This window comes from Tiliqua scincoides, chromosome 1 (assembly GCF_035046505.1).
Source record: "Tiliqua scincoides isolate rTilSci1 chromosome 1, rTilSci1.hap2, whole genome shotgun sequence".
Lineage (NCBI taxonomy): Eukaryota > Metazoa > Chordata > Lepidosauria > Squamata > Scincidae > Tiliqua > Tiliqua scincoides.
The window spans coordinates 298,554,393-298,569,159 of record NC_089821.1 but is presented as its reverse complement, the minus strand read 5'-3'; the positions used below and the strand labels follow the sequence as shown (position 1 = coordinate 298,569,159).

The window sequence follows — 14,767 nt, the reverse complement described above, 5'->3', positions numbered from 1 at the left end:
CTCAACCTGGGGTCCTTCAGGTATCCATATGGAGTCTTTGATATTTATTGACTAATATTTGTATCCTCTTCCAAGAAGCTCAGGCAGTGTAAATGGTGGTATTCCATTTTTATCCTTACAACACCCCTGCAAGGTGGGCTTGGATGAAAGATAGTTACAGGTGCATCCTATTTATCCATGGATTTTTTATCTGCTGATATGTCTCAAGGTGAATGGGGTGGGGGTACTGAAAGTCACACACAACTTTGCCTCCTTTGCCCTGCGCTGACCCCTCGCTTCCAGGCACCCAAAACACTGCAAAGAGGCTCTGCCTCTCCCAGGCAGGGAATAGCCCCGGAGCCATGGAAGAGGTTTCCCTTGTGAAGGAACAGTAACATTCCAGGAGTTACCCTGTGTAGCTCGCGTGTTCTCTCTCTCTCTCTCTCTCTCTCTCACACACACACACACACTCTCTCTCTCTCACACACACACACAGGGGCAGGTGTGGTAGCAACAGAGGGGATTGCTTTAAAAAAAAACCAGGGAGTGTTTGCCAAATTCCCTCCCCCATGGTGCAGGCAATCACGACACAAGCAACCCCCCCCAATGGTGCAAGCAATCACGACACAAGCAAGTCTTCCATCGAGCAAAGCATGAGATTTATCCTACAGTCCTCTCCACACTTTCCTGGGCGTAACCCCCATTGACTGGAATGGGGCTTGTTTCTTGAGTAGAAATACATAGGGCTGGACTCTTAAAAGCTCAGCATTCCAACTGTGAAAGAAGCTGGGCAGCTGGCAATGGGGAGGGCTCAGAAGGGGGAGGAGAGGGAATTGCTTTAAAAAACCCAGGGAGTGTTTGCCAAATTCCCCCCTCCCCCAGAGGATGCAAGCTTTCCTGCTCCAGCAAGCCTTCCCAAGCAAGCCTTGGGAAGCCTTGGAGAGACAGGTGAGGGTGAGCTGAGAGCCGGACTACAAGTCCCAGAATGCTCCGGAGCAGAGGAGCTTCCATGATGGTGGCCAGGGAGGGCTGCAGGAGCAGCAGCAGCAGCGAAGAGAAGGAGAACCTGCAGCGCTGTTGGGAGGCTGCCTGGAACATAGAGGACAAGGCTTCCCAAGCTGTGAAAGAAGCCTGGCAGCTGGCAACGGGGAGGGCTGAGGGGAGGGGAGGGGATTGAGAACAGCTGCTTTAGTTTCCTTCCATCCAGAAGTGTCAGGCTGCAGTGTCACGGAACTAACGCGGATAAATAGGCTCCACCTGTATTTGGTCATTAAGTATCAGGGCTAAGTAGAGCTTTGAACCCACCTTAGTTCTACACTTGATCTTACTTTATGCTACGCTGACTCTCAAACACTCTCTCAAGCTAGTGATGTTTTAACTCATAAGAATTCTCTTGAGAAAAGCCTGTGTGCTTGAAGGCACCAGCTGAAATGATTTGGGTTGATCAGAATGTCTTTTTAGTCTTTTCTTACTGCAACTTTCCAAGTTGAAGGTGCCCTTTTTTCTTTTTTTCTTCCTTTGCCTGATGGGTGCTTCCCCCTCCTTTTTTCTCTTGCTGGACAGCAAAACCAGCCACCGCTGTAATAAAAAACATCTAAAAGAGATTTTATTTTGAAGATAGGTTCTGGTCTGATAAACCTACCTGGTTTTATAACTGAGCGAAGAAAATTATCTCTAGTTCACAAACCATGGCCAGAGAACAGAACTCTGGTGAACGTAACTTACTTTTTAAAACTTTTTTTTATTTTAAAGTACACAAATACAGAAAAGTGAAATAAAAAAAAAACAACCAAAACAAAAAAATTAATAAATGTAAGTACATCACATGGCACTGTACATCACCAAAAAGGAGCTGAAGATAATTTGGGAAGAAACAGAAGAAATCAACAATAATAATACCAATTAATTAAGTCTCCTAATAAAAATGATGCAAATGTGAAAAGAAACATCAAATCTTGGTTTAGCATTAACAGCAGGTATTCTAATCTTCTCGTATTTGAGGTAAGAGCCCAGTGTTGAAAGGAAACATCCAAAGATTGCATCTTTTACCAGAGTTGCTTATATACTGTAATAGTGAATCCAAAGCTGGCTTTTCTTCCTGAATCACCAGCACATGTGTGCGAATGGGTGTGCAGTCTGAATCAGGACCACACACACCGCTCTGTTTGCCAGAGTAAGCAAGTGTGCTAGAGCTAATGGCATGATTAACGCTGCATTGTAGTTTGACTCCACCATTAAAAAGAACGGTCTGTGGATGCAAAGGGATGGTGCATCCAATCATAAGAGTTGGGGTGTGATATGACATTGATCATTTGTGATCACTCCAGAAAATAGGAAACAATTTTAAACCACCTGCTGCTCTGTTTAGCTTTGTTATCCCTGTGTCTGACATCTCATAAGAAACTGCTTATGTCGTCTCTTTCACACACACAGTTCAAATATAGCTCAAATGATTATGTACCATTTTCTTGACACTTCAAAATTATTTAGGGTCTGCTGCCTTGATGGCTGGCCTCTTAAGTGCATGCATGGCAGGAAGAAGGCTGGTAGGAGTTGGAGCGGAAAAAGAGCAGCCTGCCAGTCTCTCGTGGTCTTGTAACATGGTGGATTTGTGCAGCCAGTTCATGAGGGGTGGTCCTTGCATGAAAAGGTTGACACATGTGATTTTCCCCATCACATGTAGTGCACCCTCATGTATCAGTGAAAATGCAGCCACCCCAGAACTCAGCACCAAAGATCTGGGTTGCGGTCAAACCCTTCAGGCTTCTGGACTTCTATTTAAACACAGCTGAGCTGATTTCTGTGGCATTCCATCAGATTTGATTGCACCAATGGGTATTTTCCCTCCTCCAGTTCTTTTGAAGTGGAAAATATCATGGCAGCAGCAGATGCAACTCAAAAGTCTTAATAGAGCATAAAAAGCTGAAAGGTCATGTTTGTGTGGCTTCAGTCAAAAGGATGGCACACAGTTTGATAGTCTTCACAAACAGTAAAGTTAATGAGCTCGTTTATTGCTAATAAAATGGTATCGTTTTTCATCCTGGGTTCTGCATTTCTAGTATACAAAATGTTTATAAATGTTCTTGCAAAATACACTTCTGACTCGTTACATTTTTGATTCCAAGAGTTGTGGGCGAAGGTGGCTTATAACCTTAGACATAAGCTTCATTTAGGAGAAGAAAGGCTATAGAATGCATTGATTAATATGATTGTTATTACAATATTCCACACTCCAACACTTCACAGGTGAAAGTAGGGACACTGCTGGGGGCTTGAACCTCCCCATTCATGCACTAAGGAAGATGGCCCAAGCCACTGTAAACTGCCACATTTCTAAATGTGGAACGGGGAGGTCCGGGTTTGAGGTGGCCCTTGGCAAACCATTTTCCATAGGCCCCTTCAAACCTGAGTGCCTGCTCAGATTCATGGTAGGATTGACCTTCCTTGGTGGTGGTGAATATATGCGTGGGCTTGTGGCTTCTGTGGGGTGGAATGGAGCAGGAAGAAGTCACATTGTGTTGCCATGGCATCTGTTCCCTACAGCCCCCATCCACAAATGGGAGCCTTTCCAAGAAACCTTCTGCGTCATTGTAGTGATCATTGGGTAAAAGTTCCAGTTTGCTGGCAGGGTGGAGAGGGCAGGGACTCTGAGATAAATTTTTATCAGGGGTACAGTTTCTTTTGGGGTCCTTCACAAAGGGGGAGGGAAGAGTGAAACAGATCAGGGGGAGGGTGGTGATAAGGTGAGCTGAATGGGGTGAGGAGGGGCAAAATATCATGGGGGGAGGGTGGAGATAGCTGGAAAAATCTTTGGAGCCCAGGTCTACCCTCCCACATGGCATTGGGAGCTAGATACAGTAGTGGAAAACCAAACTCATTTCTAAATCTCTCTAAAATCTTTTGCATATTGAAAACCATGCAGAAAATTAGCATCATTATATTTAGGCTCACACTAGAATGGAAAGTGTCCTGTGTGTATCAAGACTTACTTCTGCAGCAGCTGTAGCCCTACAGCTTTGTCCCTGAGCTCCTGTACACCCCCTCATGGTAAGTGAATCCACAAGCCAAAGAGCTACTGTAGCAGGCCAGTTTCTTCCCAGGTTTGATTTGACACTGTGTTAAGCAGTGTCATGTATGCATTCCTTGGCCCTGTGCATATAACTTGGGGCAGTAGCTACAGCCGCATACCCGGGGGGGGGGTAGTGCCCCCACCATCCTGTGTGGGGAAACAAATCTGAATGAGATAGGAAAATATAAGATCCCAGGAAATTTCTGGGCCCCTTCTTTGGCTTCTGGGTCCCCTTTTTGACCCTGAACCCGGATACAAATTACCTCCTTTACCCCTGTCTTATGGTCTCTGGAACAAGGGGATGGGGGCAGAGTGACCGTCTTGGCTGGGAGAGTTGCCCTGTCACTGCTGTGTGAAGGGCACCGACGTAGTTGCAGTGATAAGCACAGGGCATTTGACCACTGCACCAGTAATGCTGACCCCAGCACAGTTCCTGCATCTTGTCTACCTGCTGTGGCAAGGAGAATCTCTGTTGAAGGTGGAAGATGGGGAAGAGGGCACATTTCAGAGACTGGCTCCTGATTTGTAAAGCACAGCTTGAGGGAGCCAGTATACGTAGAATATGTAGAATGTTTGTTTAAAGAGAGAGAGAGAGAGCAAAATGCCCTTTTGCAAACAAGAATCCCTGTTGCCAGTGAAATTGCATGAGATTCAGTCAGTAAGTCAATATTTAAAAAGCACTTACTGCTGCTCACTGAGTGATTGTAAGAGGAACAGGAAAGGCCAGTTCAAGTTCTCAGGAACAGAGTCCTTGCGACTGAATCCCTCAACTGTTTTTAATTTTGATTTACTAAATGAAGAAGATATGAGCATTATTTTATCTTTTTAATAGCATCTTGGTCTTTGTCAAGCACTATATCCAAGCATGTCTAGTCTATTTATCTTTAATTGTCTTGTAACAGCTATCTAAACTTTTGGACGACTTTAAATAAGAATGTGTCTTCCTAATAAAAAAGAATCTTTTAGCGTGAACAAGGTGAAGTATTTAATTACATAAACATCTCTCCCTATATGTGAAGGGAAAAGCAAATACTGTAGTTTAATTATGGTTGGGATTTTTAAAATATAAGACTATATTAAAAAGACTATGGATATAAACTAGAGCAGTGGTTCCCAAACTGTGAGTCGTTACCTACTGGTAGGTCAAGACCTGAATTTTGGTGATGGAAGGATCAGATGATGATCTGAAAGGATGATGGAAAGATCAGATAGCTAATTGCCTCAAGCCTTGGAACTGTTCAAAAATCAGATACTGTAGCTGCTAATTTGCAAAGAGCTCAGCTCCTGTAGTTTCCAAGCACGTGTACATATAGGGAGAGAAATGTTTGAGGGTCTTTTTCTGGTTATTATTACTTACAAATAAATAAAACATTATTTCTTTCTAGATCTCCTTTTTCAAAAGTGTGGGTGACCCTAGGTGGGTCCTGATAGAATGTCATTAATAAAAGTGGGCCCCAGCACTAAAAAGTTTGGGAACCCCTGAATTGGAATTTTCAGAATGCTATTCTGTGTTACAGTCTGTTGAACCAGATGAATTGGAGGGGGGGAATCAATATGAATTAAAAGTCAAAGACGCATAATTTTCCTTCTTTGCCTAAACAGGTCCTCTTTTTCTCCTTTGCAGCAATCAAGCTCTGGGGATCTGAGGACTCTCAGGAAAGGGTTGTCCCCATACCGCTCTGAGTCACAGCTGTCGTCTCTGCCGCTGTATCAGGATGCCATGCAAAATGTAAGATGCTTGTAAAACTGTTTGCATTGGCTTGGGTGTGTGGAGAGAGGGAGCCAGAGCTCACCCCAGAATGTAAATATCTGGCAGACTGACTGACAGACGACTTGCTCCAGTTCCGTGTTCAAACCAACTGTTCCTTTTCTAGTTTCCACAGGCAACTTCGGTCCTTGTATTCAGGCTGCAATCCTAACCACACTTTCCTGAGAGTACGTCCCATTGAACAAAAGAGGACTTACTCCTGAGTAGACCTGGTTAGGATTGTGCCTTCAGTTCACTTTCCAGTGTCGAAGTGCTGAAATTCACCTTTGTTAGGGCATTAAGGGCGCAATCCTAACTCCTTATGTCAGTGCTTTCCAGCACTGCCATAGCGGTGCCAATGGGACATGTGCAGCTTCCTGCACTTGGGTGTTACTCACAGAGGCCTCTTCAAAATAAAGGAATGTTTGTTCCCTTACCTCGGAGCTGCATTGCCCTTATGTCAGTACTGGAAAGCACTGACATAAGGGGTTAGGATTGCACCCTTAGATGGTGTAATTGTAATTTATTCCTTGAACCAAATTAGTAATGCCACGGTAGTTTGCATTGGTATCAAAGATTTCGGTTAAAAAAAACAAACAGAAATGGGAAGCATAGTAGTAATTGCAACCTCCGTGCATGAGAAAAGCTAGATCTGCTAAATGTCTGTCTTTCCTACTGCTGCTCAGGAGTGTTCCCAGAAGCACTGAAAAAATAAAAGTGGCAATCTTAACCTCTATTGCTTTGCAGGCTTCATCTGATGAAGCTTTTGTTGTTGTTGTTGGGACATGATAGTGCTAGGGCTCATGGAAGACAGTTATCTAAACCAGCTGTTCTCAAAATTGGTCGCGAGCCAATTTTTGGTGGGTCACAAACAGGACCATTGAGCAAGAAGAAGGCTGCAGCAGCTGGCCTTTGGTGGACCTTCCGTGCAAGGCCTGCTGGGGTGCTACCCAGAAACTGTGGCCAATGAAGTGCTAGAATATAGTTTTATTGGTCCAGCTGTGGACCAAATCCTATCCAACTTTCCAGTCCTGGTGTAGCCGTGCCAATGGGGCGTGCACTGCATCCTGTGGTGGGAGGGTAGTTCTAGAGGCCTCCACAAGGTCAGGGAACTTTTGTTCCCTCACCAAGGGGCTGCATTGCAGCTGCAATGGGGCTGGAAAGATGGATAGGATTGCGTCCTGTGTTAAAAAAAAAAATTGCAGTCTGGCACTGGCTGTGGCACTGCAAGGCATTCTGGGGCACTAACCAGTTGCTGCCATCAATGAAGTGGGCTGCAGTGCTAAAAGGATTGGGAACCACTGATCTAAACAATGGTGTGCTCCACCTCCTCTGTGCACTTGTTATCCTGATTTATTAAATAACTTCCATTTGAACAGACCACATTTCCCCCCAATTTGGACTTGATAATTTATGTAAAAGCAAAAATGGAAGCTTTCAATCTCCTTCCCTTGCACGCAATGAGGAGGAGACAGGAGAAGAAGCTCACGACAGCTTGTTCACAATCTAAGCCATCGTTTAGATTATCATCTGAGCCAGGCATTTATAGGAAACCAGATGGGCTCTTGGTAATTCATAGGATATGTGGACATCACTATGGAAAGCACATTCATGCATGGTTCCACTCTGATATTCCAGATGAGAGTAATTTATTTAGATTTTCATCCATCCTGTCCCCGAATGATGGGCAGGTAACAATACACTGAAACATGCATGAAACAGATAAGAAGCAGAACATGCCAACCCTGTTTGATCAACTTAAACTTGCTCCCAAGTAAGACTATCTTGTAATGCAGTGTTTCTCAAACTGTGGGTCTCACTAGGTGGGTTGCGAACCAATTTCAGGTGGGTCCCCATTCATTTCAATATTTTATTTTTAATATATTACACTTGATGCTACCATGGTATATGACTGCATTTGGGGAAGTGTTACAGATCTTCTAACAGGCTATTGGGGAAGCTTCTAACAGGCTATTTGGGGAAGTGTTACAGATCTTCTAACAGGCTATTGTGTATAGTAAATGGGACTTACTCCTGGGTAGGATTGCAGCCTAGGATTGTTAAAACTCTTCTTTCTTAATGATGTCACTTCCAGTATGACATCCCTTCTGGTGGGTCCTGACAGATTCTCATTCTAAAAAGTGGGTCCTGGTGCTAAAAGTATGAGTACCACTGTTGTAATGCATCTGATATATACTGAGCTTTGGATGCAGTAAATCTCTAACAGAAACTGCTTCAAGCCAGACATAATATGTCTAACAGAAACTGCTTCAAGCCAGACATAATATGAAATGGTGCACACAGATAACTTGCTGTGCAATAATATCTTCTGTGTCCTGCAATTCTTGCAGACTGTTGAGAAATCAGTGCTGGCTATGAGCTGATGCTATGCACTGTACCTAGTAAAGATAAGTTGAGCTCGAGTAGAGACTTCCCAAAAAGGGTCATGAGGATGTTCTTAAATTAAAACTTAGCCACAAATTGCCTACAGGAGAACAAGGTGGCGGAATGGACTGCATAAATTTGGGTTGCAGGTAATGGGCTATGAAATGGGCTATGACAGATGCAAGGGAGGGCACCAGGATGCAGGTCTCTTGTTATCTGATGTGCTCCCTGGGGCATTTGGTGGGCCACTGTGAGATACAGGAAGCTGGACTAGATGGGCCTATGGCCTGATCCAGTGGGGTTGTTCTTATGTAATGGATTCCAGTTTTGAAAGCTCCTCTAGGACAAAACATAACAAAACATCTCCCTGCAAGTGGAAAACTAGTGCCACAGAGAGAAAGGTTCAACACTTGTTCTTGGTCTGCTGTGCTAGTTTTCTATTGGTAGAGTTTTTTCATGTTTAAATATGGGATTACCCATCTGCAGTTAGAAGTGGTACAGAGCACATTTTAAAATATAGAGATATTTTAAAATGTGAGATATATAAAATTATACATAGGATTGATAGAGTGGATAGAAGGATGTTCTTTTCTCTCTCACCCAACACCAGAGTGAGGGGACATCCACTGAAATTGAGTGTTGGAAGAATAACATTGTATTGGCGACCTTCAGTCTCAAAAGACTATGGTATCGCGCTCTGGAAGAATAACAACAGACAATATATTTACCCAATGTGTAATTAATCTGGGCTGCTGTGAGATACAGGAAGCTGGACTATATGGGCCCTGGCTGATCCAGCAGGGCTTTTTTTGTATTCTTAGAGCACTCGATCACCATATTCTACTTCATTTGTAAGCTCAGGGCTTATGTGACAACCAGTGATGTCTATTGCTGCTTATCTTCTCTAAAACTCTCATGCCTAACTTGAAAAGGTTGACAATGTATATGCAAAGAATCCTTTTCCATAGTTGACATAACTAGTGCGTATAGCCTTGACATTCTCTTATGTAAGTCAAGATTTGTTTAATACCTTCTAGAAAATCTTTGTTGAAGTAAAATGTTTTTTTTTTAGATTCCAGACACATCCTTTTTGTTTCAATGTCCTCCAATAAATACTGTGCACTCTGTTACTGAGGACACTCTAAAAACTCTTCTGATGTTCCTTTCCCCAAATATGTATTTAGGACTTTGGGATGTTCTACTGTGGGAACAGAGTTGCTGGCAACTGTATATGTGTCCAACACTAACTGTAACTCTTCCCAAGGCCATACTATCATAGTGTGGATTTGTATGGATTAGAAATGATGAAAAGCATGCGTGGTGTGCCCATGCTTTATCTACCACCACTAGAACATTGTGAAACAGAACTGAAAAATAATTGTTTTCAATAGGGAAACAATGGCTATGATCAGATAGCCAAGCTGGGGGTTAGTAGTTAGTACAAAGAACACAAACCCAGGTCACGTGCACAAGATCAAGGTAAGGAGAATTGTTTTGCTCTGGATCTTGAAACCTAAATTTGCAGAGTGCCCTGATCCAGGAACTGTCAAGCCAATCAGAAAACTAGGCTGAAGGAGATACGTGGAGATGTTCATGGCAGACCTGAATCCAGGCAGTTAATAATGGACTCCAGGTTCCAATCTTTTCCCTCTTTAACATCTGAGGATGCTTTGATAGGGAGGAATGTTTGCATATTTCATCCTTTGGATTTTTCATATGGGTTTCAAGTGAGCGCTCTTATCTGTAAGTCCAAAGGACCCCAGTCTCTAGCCCCCTGATTTCTAATACCTGACATTGTGTAGGTTTGTTGCTCAGGGTGAATGAAATCCTGTTGCTTGTTCATTTGAGTCAGCAAGCTTGTTCACTTGCTCCGAAACCAAAGATAAGTGCTGTAAAGATTTTGAAAAATGCCAGCTGATTTCTTGTAAAGGTTCAAGTCATGCACGCAAAGAAATCTTGGGTCCTGGTAGGAGTCTATGGAATGCAAGAAGTGTGTGGAATGCTAGGCTGGAGTGGAAAAAAAAATAGCCCGAAATACATCTGTCAAGAATTCTAGTATTCTTAGGGTTCCTATTTATGGTACTTAACGGTACTTTAGGAATAGAGGAGTGGAAGCTTTTTTTTTTTTTTTTAAACAAGTGCATCCAATTTGCATACCATAATAAATGATATGTTCCTGGCTTCTGCAGCAAATACCCCTTCCTCCAATCCAAAGAATTCTCTACATATAGAAATCTAGCATGTCAGGCAGAAGACTAGACTGAACTCTTCTGCCTTATATGCTAGTTCTCTTTATGCAGGGATGTTTATGGTTTCAGTGTATGTGTATGATGTAGAACAGTGTATGATCTTTCAGCTAGCCCCATCGCCTTCTACAGCCTGAGGTGCTACATTGATAGACTCCAGGAAAAACTTCATCATGTGATCTTGGTGATTAGCCACTACTAACTGGACAGAGGCATCTTCTACTCTTAAGTGATGGTTTTCTTATATTTAGTGAGGGGAGAACATCTGTCACAGTCCATCCCAGCATAGCATATTTTCTGTGGCTGTTTCATAGTGTCTCCTTTATGTTGCTTTTTAGATTGTGAGCCCCTTTGGAACCATTTCATTAGGTGTGTAAACTGCTTTAGAGTGAAAAGTGATATACAGGTCCAGACTATTTATACACGGATTTGACTCAACACGAATGGCCCCTTGCAAATGAGAAAAAATGTGCTGATCCCTGGAGAAGGGGAAAATGCACCCCTTTAAAATCAGTTTAAAAAACTGAATAGTCCTTTAACAATAGCCTCCTTAATGAGAGAGAGAGAGAGAGAGAGAGGGCAGCTGGCTGATAATTAATCCTTCTCTCCCCAGTGGACTCCTCCCTTCCCCCTGAAAGAAAGGTGATCCCTTTGCATTGGTGAAGGGAGGGGCTGAGTGTAAGCTCTCAGCTCTTTGTAAGCTTGCAGGAGGACTGATTGATGGATTGTCTTGTTAATGACTCGTATCTTACATAGCAAAGGAGCAAGGCTGTTTTTAAATCAACAGAGCAAAGAAACTTTGTTTTTTAAATTGATTTGCTATAGTGCTATAGTTTTTTTGCCATCCAGGTGAGTGCTTGGAATGGAACCCAGGAGAATAATTAGTCTCAACCTGTATAATATCTTAAAATTAAAAATAATGATTGTAAATTGGCCTTCAGTGTGGTCAAAGTATCTGTATGTATATGGTGGCCTGGCAGAATTCTGTACCTGTTTTTGTACTTCATTGAAAATTCTAAGCTAGCAGCCAATGGACTGCTGTTTCTTTAGTCTACCTAGGAAAATAATCTATCTTCTTTTGAAGTGCTTTGCTTGGTATCTGCCTATAGATCCTGCCTTGTCCTTTGGCAAGGAAACAAAAAACTCTAACTGTAATTCTAACTGTACATCACTCATCACTCAAGTCTCTTTCAGATTGCCTTTCAGTGACTGGTTGGACACATAAGATCAAGTAATGTAATAAAATAATTGCAGTGAGGCTGGGTTCACAGTCATACAAAAGCTCATCTTGATGATTTCAAGGAAACCATTCTAACTATTGTAATAAACATCTGAGGACTGGAAAGAGGTTTAAAAATATCATTGCCCCCTGCCCCCCATCTGTACTTTTGCATCTGCCATCAGGAGCCATAAGATGTAAGAGACAGCAGCTACAGCAGTCCAAGTGAGGAAGTCCTAGTCTGTGAAGGGATGCTAACATCTGTCTGCTTCAGCAATCCTGTGTAACATGGGTTTATTTCCTAAGACTTCTGTTGTGAGCCAGAGATACAGGAACAGAGTGGCGGTTGGATGTCTGAGGGCTGGAGGAAGGCTTGTAAAAGGTCTACCTTGCATCTGCCACACTCACAAAGCATCATTGGCAACCTGGGAAAGAAGTTCCACCCTCCACCCAATGAGGGACTCTTTAAGATCCAGATTGATTTTTTTAATGTAAGATTTTTAGACTGGTTTTCCTCTATTGTATGTTGCTTCAAGAACTTCAGTTAGTAGGTATATGCTTAAAAGTCTTTCTATATTGTTTGTCAACAACAAGTCTATCATCATTTATGAAGCTAAAGAAATGATTCCCTGCTCCCAAAAGGCTCACAATCTTCTTTTTTTTTTTTAAAGACTTCAGAGAGACTTTGATACAAAACTCTGCTCAGTCATGCAGTTCACTGGGTAGTCTCAGGCCTGTCAGCGTCTAAGCCTAACCCGCCTCACAGGGTTGTTGTAAAGTAGAGAGTTGGGTGGAAGAAGCTCATATGTTTCCCCTGACCTTATTGACAAACATGTGAGATTAAAATGCAACAAATATTTAAAACTAACATAAATTAGAGTAGGCTTGGCTGAGGAGGAGCTGCTGCTCGGTGCCTACAGGAAGTCTCAGCTTCAACTCCCGTCATCTCTTCAGTAGGACTAAAACCTTTCTCTGAAACCCTGGCGAACTGTTGCCAGTCAGTACTTAGCTGGATAGACAAATATTCTGACTTTATGTAAAGTGGCTTTATGCACTGGTGTACCTGGAGGGGTCAGCAAGGGCAAATGCCCCAGGGTGCCACTCAGCTAGCAAATGCTGCTGCGACCCCCTCCCCTGCCTCCCCCCTTTTTTTTTGCTTTAAGGCCCCCTTACAGGTCCTTGGAAAGCCTTCTGAGTGCCACAGGAAGCCTCTGGAACGCCTAAAAAGATTATTTCTGGTTTTCTCTGAAAACCTGGGTGGCACAGGGACCAGGATCGTAATTGCCTTTATGTGTTCAAAAGAGTGCACCTGACTTTGTGCACTCACAGTTTGGAAGCCACTGCCTTTGGGAATCCCATTCGGAAAGCAATGAAAAGATCTGTCTGTGCATGTGTGTTCTTTTCTTAAAGGAGGGTTTTGCCATTATTAAACTGGAGAAGCCCTTTTGTAGCTTAAGTAGGTTTCACTGAACTTGGTCAAGGTCCTGAAGATACGTTGTGGGAGCAATCCTAACTCCTTATGTCAGTACTTTCCAGCACTGACAGAAGGGCAATGCAGCTCTGAGGTAAGGGAACAAACATTCCCTTACTTTGAGGAGGCCTCCATGAGTGACATCCAACTGCAGGATACAGCACACATCCCATTGACTGGAAAGCACTGACATATAAGGGGTTAGGATTGTGCCCTAAATCTGACAAGTTGGTGTCTGAGGTTCACAGGCAAGGCTTGGTTTCTGGACAAGGCCAGTGGTTAATTCATGGATTTGAATGTTCACATGGCCAGCCGCTCAATACAAGAAGCAAATTAAATAGCCGATCGAAGAGATTAGCATCTAGAATAAAGTCCTCCTCAAATTGGAGGAGGAATTGAGTTTCTTTTTCTTTTTTTTTTAATTTTCTTTGCTAATACCAAGAATTGAAAGCCTCAATATAAGGACTGTGCGGTTTGGAAAAAAAATCCATAAGACTCCTGCTCTGACCGTCGCTCTTGTCGTGGCGAGAATTTGTGTTCCCCAGCCTGTGCCCTGTGGCAGGGCATTTTGCTTTTTCACAGTTGTAAATTCATCCCAGCATGATCTAGGGCAGCACAGCTATTTAACGGAGAGAAAACGAGGGGCTGGGATAGGGTTATTTGTTTGTTTTAAATTGGGTGCCGGCAGTCTGTCTGAATAGTGGGTGCCCACTAATGAAATGTCACAGTCACTTTGGATCAACTGCTCTGCCGGTAAATGCCGTGCCTGAGCAGAAAGCTGACTAATAATTTGGCTTGTTCTTGGGTACATTTTCTTTTTTCTTGTTGTTGGCATCCTTCAGTCTCGGAAGACTATGGTGTCACGCTCTGAATGGTGGTTCTGGAACAGAGTGTCCTCTCCAGTGCGCGAAGCCTGGGTAAAGTAAGTATGGAGGATAGGCTGTTACCCATGCAGCAAATCCCCCCTCTCCACGTCACTGAAATGGTCCAATGGAAAGGCAGAGGCCAATACGGTTGGTTCCAGCGGCGTCGCAGGAGTTGCCAGAACGTGATTGTGTTCAGTCACGAACTGCCTCAGGGACTCCTGCTCCAGATTTTGCCTCGAGGTTGACTCCTGAAGCCTTTTCCATAACTGGATGTAGCCACAAGGCAGTGGAGGTTTGGGATCAGAGTTTTCCTTCTCTCAGATGAGCTGCCTTCCCAGGCTGACGAGTCCCATCTACCCGGTGGCTGTTTAGTCGCCTCTTACGACAAGCACAGCCAAACTGAGGGCCTATTCTAATCCCCAGCCCCCAGGGGATATACATTTTATAGGATTATAAAACTGGGTCTGGCTAAAAAATTCGCAAAGGATGGCATTTGTTATCATTATGGTGCTCTCAGTTTAGAGCAGGGGTGTCCAAAGTGTTTGGCAGGAGGGCCACATCCTCTCTGACACTGTGTCAGGCGCCAGGGGGGAAAAAAATTAATTTACATTTAAAATTTGAATAAATTTACATAAGTTTACATAAATCAGTATATTAAAGATGAACTTATATGAATGAATTAAGGTCTAGCAATAGCTCAAGGTCTATAAAAGGCCTTGTACAAAGCAAGGCTGGCCTTTCCTTTGCTGCCGCTACTGCATCACAGATGTGAAACAACAAGCAGT

At 43.3% G+C, this 14,767-nt stretch overlaps 1 protein-coding gene across 3 annotated transcripts in view; it reads left to right on the top strand.

Moving 5' to 3' along the window:
* Window positions 1-14,767, top strand: part of CCDC85C (coiled-coil domain containing 85C) — a 225,176-nt gene that overhangs the window by 185,193 nt on the left and 25,216 nt on the right. For 2 of the 3 annotated variants that reach the window (XM_066628917.1, XM_066628908.1), the window contains exon 4: window positions 5,673-5,777. The exons of the other annotated variant lie outside the window; for it this stretch is intronic. In XM_066628917.1, the coding sequence (XP_066485014.1) occupies window positions 5,673-5,777 (105 nt within the window). The remainder of the gene's footprint in view (window positions 1-5,672; window positions 5,778-14,767) is intronic. 3 annotated transcript variants of the gene reach the window in all.